The sequence below is a fragment of the Tiliqua scincoides genome, chromosome 7, assembly GCF_035046505.1.
Source record: "Tiliqua scincoides isolate rTilSci1 chromosome 7, rTilSci1.hap2, whole genome shotgun sequence".
Lineage (NCBI taxonomy): Eukaryota > Metazoa > Chordata > Lepidosauria > Squamata > Scincidae > Tiliqua > Tiliqua scincoides.
Genome location: NC_089827.1, coordinates 59456415 through 59474891, shown reverse-complemented (window position 1 = coordinate 59474891; position 18477 = coordinate 59456415). Strand labels below are relative to the sequence as shown.

General features: G+C 45.5%; 1 protein-coding gene and 1 pseudogene across 1 annotated transcript in view; both read right to left on the bottom strand.

Annotated features, from left to right (window-relative positions):
- Positions 1-201: 201 nt before the first annotated feature.
- Positions 202-18477, bottom strand: part of LOC136657560 (cytochrome P450 2D17-like) — a 59765-nt gene continuing 41489 nt past the window's right edge. The window contains exons 4-11 of the mRNA XM_066634476.1: positions 18156-18308; positions 14141-14301; positions 11854-11872; positions 9762-9916; positions 8168-8309; positions 4770-4957; positions 914-1055; positions 202-380 (exon numbers count right to left, since the gene is read on the bottom strand). Coding sequence (XP_066490573.1) covers positions 202-380; positions 914-1055; positions 4770-4957; positions 8168-8309; positions 9762-9916; positions 11854-11872; positions 14141-14301; positions 18156-18308 — 1139 coding nt within the window. The remainder of the gene's footprint in view (positions 381-913; positions 1056-4769; positions 4958-8167; positions 8310-9761; positions 9917-11853; positions 11873-14140; positions 14302-18155; positions 18309-18477) is intronic.
- LOC136657989 (5S ribosomal RNA) lies at positions 6704-6820 on the bottom strand (annotated as a pseudogene).

Here is an 18477-nt window from a genome sequence, read left to right as displayed (position 1 = left end):
GAGCACTGTAAAGTATATCAGTTTCATTATGACTACATGCACTAAAGTGATCTTATTAACAAATGTCTTAATTCAAAAAGCCCATGGTTTTTACAGTGCGAAAACGCAACAGTAAACCTCATACAAATTTCTTCCCCATTTTTCCATGCTGGCAACTCTTAGACCATCACACGCTGGGCATCAGATAGCATGAATAAAACATTATCTAGGAAAGGCACAAATCTCAAAAGGGAGAGGGTTAACTACTATGGCATACTGCCTTCCTTCCTTAGGTCTGGGAGAATTCTTAGGGATGCAAAAGGTGAAACGTTGCAGGAGGCTGGTGAAGAAGATGAAGAGCTCCACTTTAGCCAGCTGTTCCCCAGGGCAGGCATGGCGACCTGCAGGTAAGAGAAGCAGAATATTTGTTCAGGAGAAGAGGAAGGAGAACAGTGGACCCAACTTTTTCTCCCCCTCAGGACCCAACTCCCACAATCGCCTTTCATCAGCCTTCAACAGCCACTTATTTCAGACAGCTCACACCAACTTTCAGTCTCTCCAGCGTGTGCCAACCTGATCACATAGCTGTGCTGCCATAGACTCAAGCCAGCCCAGTCTTAGCCCTGAGCACATCATGCAGAATCACCTTCAAGGATCACAAGCTGAAAGAAAGGGCTCTTCAGGCACCATAGAAAAAGACTCTGGAACCATTTCTTGAAAAAGTTTACTCATAATGCCTCCTCATTCTTATTCTCAATGCTTCTTAACAGGGCAGTTGAGGAAAGGACTTGTAAATACCTGTATACCCATAAAGGATGCACATATTTTTATAAGAATTGAGTTTCCTACCAATTGCGAAAGACTGAGGAAAACAATGTAAAAAGTTTTGTACTTTTCCTCATTTATCTCCCAACTTGCCCATCCTTGATTGTACCTGCAGAGAAAGGGAAGAAGGCCTCCCGCTTGACAAACTTCCCATTTGTGTCCAGGAAGTGCTCTGGGTAAAACTGGTGTGGCTTCTCCCACATGGTTGCATCCTTCAGCACAGAAGATATGCGATGGAAGACCACGGTCCCCTGTGTGGTACAGAAGGAAAAGTAACTAGAAGAATCCTCTGTTTTGACTAGTGGTACTTGAATAAAAACTTATGAAGCAATAATAAAAATAAATCATCTGCTCTGCATGGATGATTTGAAGTTGTATAGAAAGTCCCAATCTGAAACAGAATCACTAATAAACACTGTTCGTATATATAGTAATGAAATTGCAATGGAGTTTGGACTAGATAAGTGTGCTGCATTCATACTGAATAGAGGGAAAATAATAAAAAACTGAAGGAATAGAATTGCCCAATGGAAACAATTAAGAATCTGGATGAGGAAGAACATTATAAATATCTGGGTATACTTCAGGCAGATAATATCAAACATATTGAAGTTGAAAGAAAAATTGAAAGTGAATACATCAGGAGAGTCAGAAAAATTCTAAAGTCCAAACCTAACAGTGGGAACACTATACAAGCCATAAAGACCTGTGCTATACCCATCATCAGATACACTGCAGGAATAGTAGCCTGGACACAGGCAGAGCTAGAGACATTTGATCTTCAGGAAGATATTGACTATCAACCATCCTCTGCACCCTCGTAGTGATGTGGACAGACGTATCTCCCTTGCAGCTCAGGTGGAAGAGGAATGCTGCAAGTCCATCAAATAGCAGAAGAAGAAGAAAAAGAGGCCTTGAAGAATATATAAAGGATAACCAAGAGGATGCACTCAAAAGGTTTAACAATGAGAAATGCCAACGAAACAAACCAGGCTTATAAAAAAGAACAAATAAAAAACCGAGCAGAAAATTGGAAAAATAAGCTACTACATGGACAAAATTTGTGAGACATTACTGGAAAAACAAACATCACCAAGACCTGGCAGTACACTGCAACATCGGTAAAAAATACAAGCTACCTGCAGCCAGAAACTGGTGGGATCACAAAATTGAAAAAACCATTGAAAACGAAGATGCCAAAATATTGTGGGATTTCCAGCCACAGACAGACGAACACCTATCTCACAATACGCTAGACGTAACTGTAGTTGAGAAGAAAGAAAAACAGTCAAAATCATTGATATAGCCATACCAGGGGATAGCAGAGTGGAAGAAAAAGAGCTGGAGAAAATATCAAAATACAAAGATTTACAAACAGAAATAGAAAGGCTGTGGCAGAAGAAGACTAAAGTGATCCCAGTGGTGATTGGTACCCTTGGTGCTATTCCAAAACACGTGGAAGAGTAGCTGAACAGCATTGGGGTCACAGAAATTGCCATCCACCAACTACAAAAAACAGCTGTACTGGGAACAGCTTACATCTTGTGACAAAATTTATAACAGCAAAATAGAATAAAAACCAGGCATCCCAGGTCCTTGAGAAGGACTCGATGTCTGGATAAACAAACCAGTCAATAATATCTACCTGACTGTGGAAAAATCTAACAACAACAACAACAAAATACCAAGACCTGGCCATTGAAATCACAAGACTATGGACGAAACATACCAAAGTGGTCCCATTGTCATCGGGGCACTCGGAACAATCTCAAAAAGTTTTGCAAACTACTTTAAACAACTGCAGCGTACTGAAATCACCATCAGATCTGTAAAAATCGGTGCTTTTGGGAACATTGTACATACTGCGCTGACACCTAGTTGATACTTAGGTCTCAGGCTGAGACTCGTGTCAGTTGCTCTCACCAGACAGCTATGAAGAGAGTCTGCTACAGGTCAGTGGCATCATCTCCAGGCCAGATTTTAGAGGCAGAAAATGAGTTGACCTCTCACCTGTAGACTTCAGCTTGAGCAAGACACGATCCTTTCCAGCAGCAATCCATAACAGGATGGCCATGGGAGGGCCCTGTTAGAACTTAACAATGGGGCTATATACCTGCGAGGCTACTTGTCCATCTTGCTCTGGGAAACTGCTGATAAGCCCTTCTCCAGACAGAAAGGCACAACAGTTCACAGCTATTCTAAATGGTTCCTGGCTTGTTAAAATGGAGTTCAGACAAAAGTTTAGGATCTCTAAATCTCTTGACAGGTAGGGACAGAAGCAGCAGATTTGTGTATTGTTTCTGAGTAGCATGTCTTCAGGATGAGTAGTCCAATAAGACCTAATATATAGGTCTGTGCCAATATAGCAGAGCCTGCATGGGCTGTGCTGCATTACATGAGGGGAGTGTCAGCTGTTGGAGGTCTCCTTGAGGTAAGGGGACATTTGTAAGGGGTAGGCTCTAGCAGCCGCTATGGGTCAACTCAGACCTGCAGACTGGCGCAGGTCTGAGTTGATCTGTGCCAGCAGATTGGGCCTGGGAATGGAGATAGGATATGGAGTATGCCGGCACCACCAATTCCACCTCCTCCTGGGCCACCGTCTGCCCCTATTATTGCCCTCCCCCCATCCTGTGTGCTGGAATTACCTGCTCCAGTGGGCATCATTCCATGCACCAGTGAGAAGGTGTTGCTTGTAGGCATGTTATTGCAAAGTGCTTTAAGACAAACTGGGCCAAAATGCTGTTCATCTGGATATAAGTGAAGACAGCCAGTATAGTTGGCCTTGTTACCCATGGGAAATGTTCCCAGACCCTCCAGTGGATACCAAAACCTACGAATAATCAAATGCGCAGGTTGGGGCCATCAGAGGACCTCTGGAAGTGACCGCAAATACCTTCCGCTCATGCCCAGAGGTGTTCTGAGGCATGGAGAAGCTGGACGTGACCTCCCCACATCCTGGAAGGCCTGCCAGAGCCTTCTGAGAAGCACGTCTGGTTTTTGGTTAAGAAATTTCCAGTTGCATTCAGGGGATACATTGAGAGCCTCTTCACCCATGTTTGGTCAAATCCACAAGTCCCAGACTTACGGATAAGGAGGGCCAACCCGCATTTGCAGTTCAAGCTTAGTTCTGGAAACCTGGCAAAACCAGCTGACAATGAAGGAAGACATGGTGTTAACCTTCTATTCAAGACACCTATAGAACAGAGGCATGTCTCTTAAATCTTCATGTAGTGGGTCCTATACACTATCTGATGAAATGTGTTCAGTTAACTAACTTGCCAATTGCCTTAAACTCAGCTTTCAAAACAGAAGACAAGGGAGTAAGGATCTTGTATGAAGGGCCAACCAAAAATAGCATTGTGATTTGTCTCTTGCAGCCATGGTTTGGATGGATTGACTGACTGGACAGAGTTTTATGCTGCTATTCAGTTCTCATGGGCAGCTCACAAGAGTCACATCATGGGGAAAACAATACAAAAACAGCAGAACGCTAAACCTTGTGCAGAGTCATCAAAACCAGTAGGCCCATTAAAAATGACCAGAGAAAGCCCAGTTTAGATGACCTGCTGGAATTTGCCTGGGCAAATAAAGAGGTGCTCACCAGGTTCTGAAAAGACATTTAGAAGGGCATTCCACATACTAGGTGGGGAGGCTGAAAAGGCCCACTCTCCAGTCACCCCCGCCTCACTTCAGAGAGGAAGAAGATGTGCACAAGGACGTTTGATGCTGGTATTCAGGATGGACCGTGTGGAGAACATTGCTATTATGAGTGAGTTCAGGGTTTCAGGACCAAAAGGCTTTCAGGATGCTGCGTAGGTGAATTGTTGTAGGTGAAATTTTTGTCTTGCTAGTAAATTGAATCTTTGGCATTGGCTCTGATCACCTGAGTATCAAATCTGATCCACCAGGACATGATTCTCCAAGTACGATCTCTTTTGCAAAAGAGTCTTTTTCAATGACACTACCTTAGGGATGACAAACTGGTCAAGTTCCGTATCTTGGGATATCAAAAAAGGGATCAAGAGAGGCGTAATATCAGCATAACGCTGGACTTCATGGATCACGGCAGTGGTGTAGGGCAGGTTTGGCTGATCTTCCATCATGGGTAGTTTGTCCCTGCCAATCACGTTATCAATTTCTTCATGGACTCTGTCTGTAAATATTAATTTATCATTAACCACTGATACATAGAAATTCCACTCTTCCTTCCCAGAGTCTCCAAAAGTGTGTTTTTACTAAGTGTCTCAACAACACCGGTCATTCACTGAGGCCAAGGTACATGGGGCCTCATTAGCTCTGAAGGGCTTGTTTTTTCTGCAAATAGCAGTGAGACTGGTTGCCTGAGATCAAGGCTGTAATAGGGAAGAGAGTTAAAGCCATCTATCCGTGCACTATGATCTGAGTGCCCAGTTCATCTGTGAGGACACACTTGTAACAGCCATATTTTCAAATCAGAGATTAGCACCCCAGACTCTCCACTCTGACACATTCCTTGAATAAGATCAGCCTTCTTTGTGATGAGATGGCCACAGAACACTCTACGCCATTTGACCACTAACTGCTCACTGTGGTGCCTGAGCAGGGTGACCAGACATCCAGATTTTCCCGGACATGCCTGGATTTTCAGCCTTTTGTCTGGGAGTCTGTGCGACTTTCTTCTTTGTCCTCCATTCTGGTTTTTTTCCCTGTGAGCTGAGCCTCTCCCTGCAGGCAGCCTTCTCCAATGAGCTCAGGCTCCTGTTGGTTAGTAACCCATCTTAGGATCCAATTGTAGCAATCTCCTGATAGCCACATGACACAGCCAGGCGTGGGAAAGAAGGACACACAGCCAACTGTCCTCCATTTTTTCCCCTGTGACTGTGCGTTGAGTGCGTTCCTGAAGGCAACCTTCTCCTTCAAAGAGTGTCTTTACAGAGTCTTTGTGAAGGCTTGTGTTGCAAGGAAAGGAGAGCCTGGCAAAGAAGAGATAGCTTTAAACCAGGGCTTTTCAAACTGAGGTGTCATGGCGCCCCAGCCTGTGGGCCCTGGTCACTTTCACCTTAAGGGGTGGGGGCAGCCTGGAGGCAGGGAGGAGGCAGTGGCTCGATCCCCTGGATTGCACTGCTCAGGGGGGCTGAAGAGGCTTGGCTGCACATATCTGAGCCTCCTGCAGCCTCCCGGGGGTGCAGGGAGCCCTGCGTGACCTTCTGCAGGGCTCCCTGCAGCTTTGAAAGTGAAAGCGGAGCGATTGCGCCCTGCCTCCTCTAAAGCGGAAGTGGAAGCGGAGTGAAGAGACTGATTGTTGGATTGTAGTCTTAATGACTCTAATCTTACATCACAAAGGTCAGCAAGGCTGTTTTTAAATCACTGGAGCAAAGAAACTTTGCTTTTTAAATTGATTTGCTATAGTGCGTTTTTTTGCCATCCACCTGAGTGCTTGGAACAGAACCCACGTGAATAATGAGCTCAACCTGTATATGGTTTTAACATTGATAGTAAATTGGATTTACTCCTGGGTAAGTGTGGGTAGGATTGAGCCTGGGATTGTTAAAAATATTCCTGCTTGATGATGTCACTTCTGGTTATGACATCACTTCTGGTGAGTCCTGACAGATTCTCACCCAAAAATGTGGGTCCCGGTGCTAAAAGTTTGAGAACCACTCTTCTAGGCTCTATTATTTATTGCCTAATCTATTAGCTGAATGTGGCTACATTTGTCTATGGAAACTCTCAAGGGAGTAGCCATGTTGGCCTGCAGCAGCCAAAATGAGGAGGCATTTTGTGGAACACAATGATGAACACATTTATTATAGCTTGAGCTTTCATGGACGATGCTCTATCATTTTTACAATGTAATAAATGTTTATTCTTTAAGGTGACTCAAGGTTGGCAACCTTCAGTCTCGAAAGACTATGATATAAGCCTACAGCACCCAGTATTCCCAGGTGGTCTCCCATCCAAGTACTAACCAGGCCTGACCCTGCTTAGCTTCCGAGATCAGATGAGATTGGGCATGTGCAGGGTAACAGTTGCTGTCTAGAATCTTTGTTGTTTGTAACAATTTACGGTGTGTGATGATGGTGCACTATTGAAAAATACAAAATTATTATAAACTCAATATGCAGATATACTGGTAGCTGCTGTGATCTGTTGGGCTGGAGGTAGACACAAGGTTTTGTGTGTGTGTGTGTGTGTGTGTGTGTGTGTGTGTGTGTGTGTGTGTGTGTGTGTGTGTGTGTGTGTGTGTGTGTTAAAACAGAATGTTGTAAGGAGTTGGAAGGAGGGAATTTTGCTCGTGACATATGCATTCATCCCACTTTCACCTTTGAAGAACTGGGAGAGTCACAGACTATATCGATGTTTCGGTACCAAAGTTCTGCCAAAGGCTAAGATGAAATGAATTTGGATTATGGACTTAAGACTTTGTTCCCTTGGGCATCTGGTGGGCCACTATGAGATACAGGAAGCTGGACTCAGTGGGCCTTTGGCCTGATCCAGCAGGGCTCTTCTTATGTCCTTATGACTGAGAGGCAACACTGCGATCACACCTTATCCTACTGAGATGTGCCCATGAGAAAAGGAGAGGGCATGCCAGGCCCAGAGTAGACAACCCCCTCGACAGCATAACTCTTACCCACTAGCCTTCTACATGTGACTACTTGGGATCAACAACCTCAGAAGGTGATGACTGGTAAATTGCCCTACAGAGATTAGAGAGGATGTATTTCAAGAACCACTGCAACACTGAATATTTTCTCTTCCCCTACCCACCCACAATTTAAATCTTTTTAACAGACTTTTCACCATATGGTCAGTTTTATCCAGAAAAACAAGATACAGTATAAATACCCACAACACCTGTTCTCCTGCTCTCCTCCTCAGGGACCAACCTCCTGTACTGATTTCTGAGACCATATATAGCATTCTTCTGGATTACCTGACTGGAATCAGGGGTCATCTTACGAACATATGAACACAAGAAGTTGCCTTGACTGAATCAGACCATCCACCCCAATACTTCCTTTCCTGACATCAGCCATTCAGAATCTCAAGGAGAGATCTTTGCTCCATAGCCCTTTAACTGAAGATGCCATGGAATTTATGTTAAATCCTCACATTGCAATCTCTCTCAATCTACCTACAGTGCCACCTACAGAGTGAGAAAAGAATCTTTTTTGATTAGCTATCAATTGCAGATGGCCTCCATCCAGTCAGAGAGCTCACTGCTGAAAAGAACCCCGTCAGAGTCCAATTCATCTTTGACTGGCGTGAATCGGATACACAATGGATTAGGGGTGACATATACGTTTAGAAGACCAGTAGGAGTGCCCATTGCCAAACCCTTTAAGATATCCCTTTGTCTTACCCTCAACTGATCACTTACTCTGAACTTCAGGGTGAAGGACCATGAACAGCAGTCCCCAGAGAATTGTGGAAGCAGTGGTTTTAGTGCCAGCCGCAAACAGGTCCAAAACAATATTTATCATGTTTTGCTCATTAAAACTGCTCTCTGGATCTCCTTTGGCCTGAAGAAAGTTAAACAAGATGATCATTCATAGGGAAGCAACATCAGATTGTATTATGTTTGCAAGAGAACACTCTGCTCTTCTTATCAGTAACCTGCAGGTTACACAAGAGGCCAAAAAAGGCTATTTGTAATTCCAAGATTTTGGGTGAAATCAGGTACTGTAGCTGCCCCATATCTGCTAGTGATGTGGAAATTCAGCATGGCTTGACTCGAGTCATAAGAACATAAGAACAACCCCACTGAATCAGGCCATAGGCACATCTAGTCCAGCTTCCTGAATCTCACAGTGGCCCACCAAATGCCCGAGGGAGCACACAAGACAACAAGAGACCTGCATCCTGGTGCCCTCCCTTGCATCTGACATAGCCCATTTCTGAAATCAGGGGGTTGCACATACACATCACGGCTTGTAACCCGTGATGGATTTTTCCTCCAGAAATTTGTCCAATCCCCTTTTAATAAGAACATAAGTCTCTGCCCCCTTTAACTCTACTCAAAAACGTCCTAATGGGCAGACTATCCACATCACCCTGAGCGTTTTGGGGACTCTAAGACTTGAGTCCTGACACTTTTTGGTAAAAAAGACAGCTGCAAAAAAAAAAAAAAAAAAAAAAAGGGGGGGGTTGCAGCTGGTGTGTGTGTGTTCTCATTTAATACTCCCCTGATGTCCCCATCATTGCATGATTGCTTTTGATTACTGATTGGTATTTTCATCTTTAATGTTTTATAAGTTTAACTATGTGTGCTGTTAACTGCCTGGGTGGTCCCTTATGTGAAAAAGAAAAGTGACATTCACATGCCTTAAGAATAAACATTCATTCATTCATTTATTCATTCTTTATTAACGGTCACAGACCCAAAATTCATAAAACATTTAAAACACTTAAAATATTCTAAAAAACAAAGCTTTTCTAAAAAAGAAGCAAGAATCTTCTTGCGTGTTCTTTGTGCTAATACAAGAAACTTGGCCACTGATTCTGTTATGGACTTATTCTTATCAACTAAGATATATTACCACATAAAAGTCCTCCCTGGAAAATTACACATAATAGGGTTAATATATCTTATTCACTCGTCCCTGTAAAAATTACATACAAAAAGAACATGTTCCAAGATCTCTATTATTACAGGGGCATAATCTATTTTCATATGTCACATTATTGTAGCGTCCTTCCAAGACTGCACATGGAAGACAATTAAATATTTATTGAATAAATATTCTGACAATATTGCACTAAATGTTTCCCAGCCTCTGAAAAATGGAGCAGGGAAAAGTTCCCGGATGCAGCATTGGCTGTCAACCAGTGGGATGTGGAAATACTCAGCTTAGTGAAATGGCATGACTGAGAAAACTATATGTGTAATGGCTAACAAGGCCTGAGTGAGTTCACATATGTCTTTGGGCATGCACGGTTCAAAAGCCAACACAGGTCCATAAATCTTCTCCTACCTTCTCCAACTCCTCCAGATATACATCAAGCAAATCTCTTGCAAAGCTGGGGTCTCTGGTGTCCTTATGTTCATCCACAATCTTTCTTAGAAAAGCATGAATTTCCTTATAGATTGTCCCAATTTTCTGATGTGGTCCCGGAATATAAAACAACCCAGGTATTTCAGTCATAAGCTGGCATAGTTGTAAACAAGGAAAAATAGATTTATCAGGAATTTGGCGTACAGAAATGAAATTGTGCTCTGACAGAACATTTTCCATTAATGCCCTTTTCACAGTGATGAGAAGAAATGAAACCCTTTGCCAGAATTTCATCCCAATTCCTCCCTTATTCCCACATTAGGGTGGAAATGGTCAACATTATAAACTGAAATCCTATATCTCCGTTTCAGAGAAATTCATTAAAGGTGTTCCTTTCCCAATGACCTAGTTAAGGTTTCATACACTTACTTTCACATCAGCAAAATAGATGGGCACATAATATTAACATAGCAATATTTTTGAATTGGAAAGGTATATTTCGAGCTTTGCCCCTCCCCCATTGCACACCTGGTGGGATATTGCCGCTGTTGGTGGAAATTGGAAATTGCCCCTGTGGGTGGGATCATGTGCAAATCCCCATCTTCCTTTTTCCCACTGGTGGTGCCATTGCACTTCCCTTGCTTCCTCTTTCTATTCCCCATGACCAAGCCTGACAAACAGTAGAAGAAGTGAGGAAAGTAGAGTGGTAGCAGCCTAGACTGTATCCAGTAGGGGCTTGGAGGAAATAATACGGGGAGGAATGTGGTGTGCATAGGGCACCAACCTATCTACCACTCAAACTGGCAACTTCACCTGGCCTTGTCAATGAGCCAGGCCTCAAAGAAGAATATGGAGCACCTGAACTCTCCTCTGCTAAAAGTGAGCAGCCAGGCCTCCTTTGGATTGGTATTCTACAAGTGAGAAGAGGCAACTAAAAAAGTCCCCTCTGACATGCCTGCTTGCCAAACCTAAGATGGTGGAGGGAATCACTGGCATAGCCAGAGGGGGGGCGGGCAGTAAGTTTTGCAGGGAGCCTCCCTGCGGCATGCAAGCGGCCCCTCCCCCCTTTTGGAGCCATTTGGGTGGGGGGGGGAATGGAGGCAAATGACTTCCAAGGGGAGGGGCTGCTTGCACGCTGTGGGGAGGCTCCCTGCAAAACTTAGTGCCCCGCCCCCTGTAGCTACGCCACTGGAGGGAGTCACTGTGTTTGTTTGTTGACCGATGAAGGTACCAAATTCAGGCTATTAGTCAGGAAGCTGAAATCCAGGACCCCAAAGGTAGCGTTCTCAGAAGTGCTACCTGTTCCGCATGCAGGGCCAGCTAGGCAGGCAGAGATCAGGCATCTCAATGAGTGGATGAAACAGTGATGTAGGGAGGAGGGGTTTAGATTCGTTAGGCACTGGGGAACGTTTTGGGACAAGCGGGGCCTGTACAAGAGGGACGGGCTCCACTTGAACCAGAATGGAACCAGACAGCTGGCACATAATGTTAAAAAGGTGGCAGGGCAGCTTTTAAACTGATCCCTGGGGGAAAGCCGACAGGAGCCGAGTGGCATCCGGTTCAGGACACCCCATTCCTCAGGGACAAGGATGGGGAGGTTAGAAAACAACAAGGTAAAGACGGAGTAGGAGAAGAAATTGGGAATGGAAGCATGATTGGATGCGATAGCCTGCTTGGCACAATGAGAGGATGCAGGGATAAAGGAGCTAACAAGCAGCCCATCCTGGGGGATTCCATGTACAAATGCTTTTATGCATGTGCCCAAAGTCTCCGAGCAAAGATGGGAGAACTGGAATGTTTGGTGACTAGAGAAAACTTTGATATAGTGGGCATAACCGAAACCTGGTGGAATGCAGAAAATCAGTGGGATACCGCAATCCCGGGCTATACACTATACTGGAGGGACAGGGAGGGGCATGTTGGAGGTGGGGTAGCCATTTATGTTCAAGAAGGGGTAGAATCCAGCAAAGTAAAAATTAAAGGCGGTTCTACTCGATGGTCTAATCTTTGTGGGTTAAATTACCAGGCCTGAGGAGCGATACAATAGTGGGGGCGTACTATTGTGCTCCAGACCAGAAACCTGAAGGGACCTTGAAATGAGGAAACAGATCAGGGAGGTGACAAGGAGGGACATGGTTGTAATCATGGGGGACTTCAATTATCCTCACATCAACTGGGTCAATTTGTGTTCTGGTCACGAAAAGGAGACCAGATTCCTTGACATGCTAAATGACTGTGCCTTAGAGCAGCTAGTCATGGAGCCCACCAGAGGACAGGTGACTCTGGATTTAATATTGTGCAGTACTCAAGACTTGGTTAGAGATGTCAATGTTACTGAGCCATTGGGGAACAGTGATCATGCTGCGATCCATTTCAACATGCACATCAAGGGAAGAATACCAGGCAAATCTGTCACAAAAACCCTTGATTTCAGATGAGCAGGCTTCCCTCAAATGAGGACGCCCGTTAGAAGGAGGTTGAAAGGGAAGGTAAAAAGAGCCCAATCTCTCCAGAGTGCATGGAGGCTGTTTAAAATAACAGTAATAGAGGCCCAGCAGAAGTGCATACCACAAAGGAAGAAGGGCTCGACTAAGTCCAGGAGGCTGCCTGCATGGCAAAGTCAGAGAGGCTGTAAAGGGCAAAGAAGCTTCCTTCTGTAAATGGAAATCTTGCCCTAATGAGGAGACTAAAAAGGAACATAAACTGTGGCAAAAGAAATGTAAGAATATGGGAGAGACTATGAGGAACACATGGCCAACAACATTAAGGGGAATAATAAAAGCTTCTTCAAATATGTTAGAAGCAGGAAACCCGCCAGAGAAGCGGTTGGCCCTCTTGATGGCGAGGGAGGGAAAGGGGAGATAAAAGGAGACTTGGAGATGGCAGAGAAATTAAATGAGCTCTTTGCATCTGGACTTTCAGAAGGCATTTGACACAGTACCTCACCAAAGGCTGCTGAGAAAACTGCAGTCAGGGAATTAGAGGGCAGGTCTTCTCATGGATTGGGAACTGGTTGAAGACCAGGAAACAGAGAGTGGGTGTCAATGGACAATTTTCACAATGGGGAGAGGTGAAAAGCAGTGTGCCCCAAGGATCTATCCTGGGACCGGTGCTTCTCAACCTGTTCATAAATGACCTGGAGACAGGGTTGAGCAGCAAGGTGCCCACATTTGCAGACGACACCAAGCTTTTCCAGGTAGTGAAGACCAGAAACTATTGTGAGGAACTCCAGAAGGATCTCTCCAAACTGGCAGAATGGGCAACAAAATGGCAGATGTGTTTCAATCTAAGTGTAAAGTCAAGCACATTGGGGCAAAAAATCAAAACTTCACATAGGCTAATGGGTTCTGAGCTATCTGTGACAGATCCGGAAAGAGATCTTGGAGTGGTGGTGGATAGCTCGATGAAAGTGTCGACCCAATGTGCGGCAGTCGTGAAAAAGGCCAATTCTATTCTTGGGATCATTAGAAAAGGTATTGGGAACAAAATAGCTAATATTATAAGGCTGTTGTACAAATCAATGGTAAGGCCACACCTGGAGTATTGCGTCCAGTTCTGGTCGCCACATCTCAAAAAGGACCTAGTGGAAATGGAAAAGGTGCAAAAGAGAGTGACTAAGGCCCAAATCCTAACCCACTTTCCAGCACTGGCATAGCTGTGCCAATGGGACATGTGCTGCATCCTGCAGTTGGGGAGCACTCACAGAAGTCTCCCCAAAATAAGGGAATGTTTGTTCCCTTACCTTGAAGCTGTGTTGCCCTTATGTCAGTGCTGGAAAGTGGGTTAGGATCACGCCCTATGATGATTACTAGGCTGGGGCACCTTCCTTATGAGGAAAGGCTATGGCATTTGGGCCTCTTCAGCCTAGAAAAGAGGCGCCTGAGGGGGGATGTGCTTGAGACATACAAAATTATGCACGGGAAGGACAGAGTGGATAGAGAGATGCTCTTTACACTCTCACATAACACCAGAACCAGGGGACATCCACTAAAATTGAGTGTTGGGAGAGTTAGGACAGACAAAAGAAAATATTTCTTTGCTCAGCGTGTGGTTGGTCTGTGGAACCCCTTGCCACAGCATGTGGTGATGGCATCTGGCCTAGATGCCTTTAAAAGGGGATTGGACAAATTTCTGGAGGAAAATCCACTACGGGTTACAAGCCATGATATGTATGTGCAACCTCCTGATTTTAGAAATGGGCTATGTCAGAATGCCAGATGCAAAGGATGGCACCAGGATGCATGTCTCTTGTTATCTGGTGTGCTCCCTGGGGCATTTGGTGGGCCGCTGTGAGATACAGGAAGCTGGACTAGGTCGGCCTATGGTCTGATGCAGTGGAAATGTTCTAATCTTCTTACCAGCGGTATAGCTTTCATTAAAATCTTCTGAAGCTCCTCCATCAAATCCATCAGCTTCAGGAATGTCTCATCATTGTATTCATAGCTGTTGCCAAATATTAGGGTGCAGATAACATTGCCAGATGCATAGTACAAGACTTTTTGCGGGTTAAATGGAAAGCCTGAAGGAGATACAAGAACAAAGCGATCAGAGATGTGTTGTCATGTATGTCACAGGATATGTGGCCAACTTCTCATTACCCATGTGTTATATTAGCGTAGAAGAGACAAAAAAAATCCAAATATCACATCCTGGTTTGCTAGCGGTGGGCGCCCCGGGTGGCGGGGTATTCAAATACCTGTAGAGCTTGGTGGGTTCAGGGTGGGGTTGCCTTTGTGGTTCCCCTCCAGGGGCTGATCCAGCAGAGTAGGGCTTCAGACTGCCACTGGGGGAGGGGGTTCACATCACCCCTCCTCCTCTGTGTTGGAGTAGTTTCCAGCTCTCAGGTGGTGTCTCCCTTCTCCCAGCACACCTCTCCCTCTGTCATCACAGGCTTTCTCCCTTTTGAGGAAGCCTGGCTGCCTCACCCTGCTCCACCCCTTCCTCCCTGGCAGGCTCAAGAGTTGCACACACACATGATGTGTGTGAATGATGCTTCCACATTTGCAGGGATATTTGCTGGGGTCTTGACAACAGAATTGGCACCTTCCATGTGGCGGTGTGATCTATACAATGTAACCTACATTCCTTCCTGATATGTGAATTGGTCCATGATGTAGGTCTGTCTCATTGAGCTACTGACTGGGCAATCCTGGAAGCCAGGAGTGCCTAAGCAAGGAACTGTGGGGGGAAAGAGGAATCATCGCCTCCGATGCCAATCTCTTGTTCTTCCCTGGAGGAGTGCTTCTCTGCCAGGGATGCTCTGACTGCGTGGCCTATGACATTCCATCACCTGTGTTTTCGAACCAACCTTCAGCAATCTGAGAGAGGTTTGCAGCCCCTGCAGCACCTCTGGGCATGAAGAATGGCTTTTGAAGCTTACAAGCCCAACCTCAGAACATTGAATGGAATTGGGAAAATGCTCCTTGCCTTACCCCTCACCCCAATCAAGTCTTTTTGTCATGGTCAGAGGCTCCATTGTCCCAGCCACTCTGGGCCATACAGTCCTGACATTTGTTTGTTTTCCTCTGTCTTGCAGGATATAGATGACCTACTGGTATTCCCAAACATTGCACTCAGCATCTTAGCACGGAACAGTTCCTCTTTCCCCAGTTGTCCCTCATACTTGTTTGGATAGTTAGTTGTCCAGGGTCCCTTTCTCTTGGGACTTTTGCCTTTCTGAAGAAGAATCCCTGGGAACCTTCTCTTCTCTGATCACGCTGGCTGGAACCCACACTCAGCAGACAGGGGAGCAACCAAGGACTCTTCCCATGTGACTGCAGCTGTGTGGACTGGGACTTGTCATGTGACCTTTCTCCAATCCCAGAAAACTGAGGCCAGAGCTTGCTGCCCCAGCGCCTCTGGGTTTCAGAGTGGAGGCCTTCATTCTCAGGAGCAGGAAGCTGAAGTGCCAGAAATGTGATTTTCAATCTTTCCACCTTCAGAATTAAACCCAGAATTAAAGGTTCCAAACTCTGCACTTGTCATGGACAAATTGTTGGGCAGAGGGGATGGGGAAATGGTTATGCACCTCCTGCGGATTCTCTTTCCATGGTAGGGGATTCCTGGGATCCATTTTATCCACCACTACCAATCTTCCCTTGCAACATGCAGATGTAAAGGACTGTTGAGCACAATCTGGGGTGCACTTTCTGTTCGAACAGGGCATCTATGAGATCAACCATGTCTCACTCGTTTCCCATGTGACCTGAAGTTGCACCAGAGAATAATCGAATCCTGGAAAAGTTCAGGGGTATAAAGTGACTCTCAGAACTGTTTTCTTCCCAGTGTTACTCTTAAGGAAACCTGTGTGTGTGTTCATTTTCAGGCTGTGAAGAAACTGTGGAGGGACAAGGTCCTTGGGAGTGGGCAGAGAGCTGTTTTCCACTTGTAATTCCTCTCCACCTACTCCTGAGCAAGTTTTCTAACCTCAATTCCCCTACTTTGCTCCCCTATGCCTCTTTTTCCAGTTTTCCTCTCTCCCAATGATGGTATCTTTGATTTGCTCCATGGAGCTGAATCAAAATTAAAATACATAACCCACTTCCACAAATTCGCTGCTTCCTTTATCCTCCTCTTCTGTGTCTTCATTACATTTTTTGTACATCGCCTAAGTGCTCTTTTTATTCTTCTCGTGTTTCTGCCCGAGACTGAACGTCCTTTTGCTTTTTCAAAACCTACCTCTTGCTTTCTTGACTACTTTCCTTCCTATCTCCTGTCCATGCTCACTGTGAATTACTTGTTCTCCAGTGGTTCTCCATGGCGGGACCAGTCCTTTAGATCTGGGTATCTCCTCCTCAAGCAGGCAGGTCAGGTTGAAAGACTTCCTGAGCGGAAGGGTGCCCAGAGAATTCCCAGAATGTCCAATCCTCAAAGGCCCTTCCCCAGAACTTAGATTTGGACTTACCTGTGAATCCCCCTTCTCAGTGGTCTCCATGGCAGGGTCGGTCCACCCACCCTTGCAGCTGGAAGCACGTGCATTTCAATTTACAAATGATTGGAAGAACAGGAGAGAGATAGTTACTTTCCTTGCTCGTATTTCCTGTTGTAGTTAAGGGGCATATTAGTAGGTTACTTGTTAAGTCCCCTTGTAGTTACACTTTTTTCAGAGTTCTCTGAAGCAGGATTCTTTCCATGTTTCCCTGGAGCATCATCAGGACGACTGTTGCAGTTCTGGGGAAGGGCCTTTGAGGCTTGGACATTCTGGGAATTCTCTGGCTGCCCTTCCCCTCAGGAAGACCTTCAGCCTGACCTGCCTGCCTGAGGAGGAGCTACCCAGATCTGAAGGACGGACCCTGCCATGGAGACCCTGTGAAGGTGGATTCACAGGTAAGTTCAAATCTCCCCATTTTTAACATTTTCTCAGTTCTTGCTGTTCCTTCTCTGCCTCTTCATCTCTCTAACTGAATTCTCACATTTCCCATGTTCTGCTCAATCTAATCTCCCTGTCAGGCATCCCGTTTCCATGGGACAAGCTGGACATGCATTTTGCATTGAAGGGGATGATATTCCGAGGCAAAACCTAGTTTCTCTATGAAGCTTTACAGAACGTTCTTCGGCCTGTTGCAGTGTCTACAATCACACAGTAGGAAGGGTGGTATTCATGTTTTAGGTCCAGTTGGAAGTGGAGACAACAGCAAAGATACAAATGTCTCCTGGATGGATCAGAATCCTAGCCTGATTATCTATGGAAATACGGTATAATGAATCTGCACTATGCATCTACAGACTTTTCCTGGGAGTGGGCTGGAAAGAACCCAGAGTGAGATCAGCAGCTGGGAAACTGCTGCAAGTGCCTGCAAACTGAGCAGGCATTTTTCTGGGCTGACCTTGGGCAACACCTATGAGCACCCAGGGCAAGACAAGAGCAGAGAGCAGAGAGAGAGGGGAGGGAGAAAGCCAAATGAGGGGGGGGGGGCTTCAAAAGAGCCTGACCGCCTGTGATGAGGCAGCCTTGGGGGAAGGAACTGAAGGAGATCCAGCTTTCTGGACACCAGCCACAACCTCCCTGGGAGGCACCTTGAATCCTCAGGGTGAAGAAGGAGACACAGAGCCTCAACCCCCTTCCCACCCCAGCTCTGAGGTGGCATGAAGGGTTTGGCCTGCCACCCAGCAGTTTACCACCCCCACAGCTGCACAGTCCTGAAAGAGGCACACTCTCTCAGTGGTGTGGACCTCTCACGGCAGCTCCTCAGTGCTATGATATTCCCCACAAGTGACTGGGGGGCAGCAATGCCCCCTTACATGCACATAGGAAACAAGTGGCAGCTGTGGTGGGGGAAAAGGGAGAGTGGGTGTTTGATATTAGAAGTGCCAACATTTTTCCTCTGGAGACAATGAGATACCTAACTGCAAACCCCCAACAATGCAACACACCTTCTTTGGATTTGAACTCTGAACACAAATATTCAGCTTCTTCAGAGACTCTCTTTTGTAGCGTTTTCTTCCCCATGCCCAGGTTCTTCAGGGTGGAGACAACAAATTTCCTCTGCTGCTTCCAGCCACTGCTGTATGATGCCATGAGGAGTCCTGAAGGGCATGAAAGAAAATGCCATCAAATTATTGTTATAAATGATAAATTCTGACAAACTAATGTTTGTTCCCTCCACTTCTCCCAGGAGAAGAGTTCATTATGTCATGTTGTTGTTAATACTTTGTCAGAGAGGACTGGAAATTCTGGATGTGGAACACATAGTCT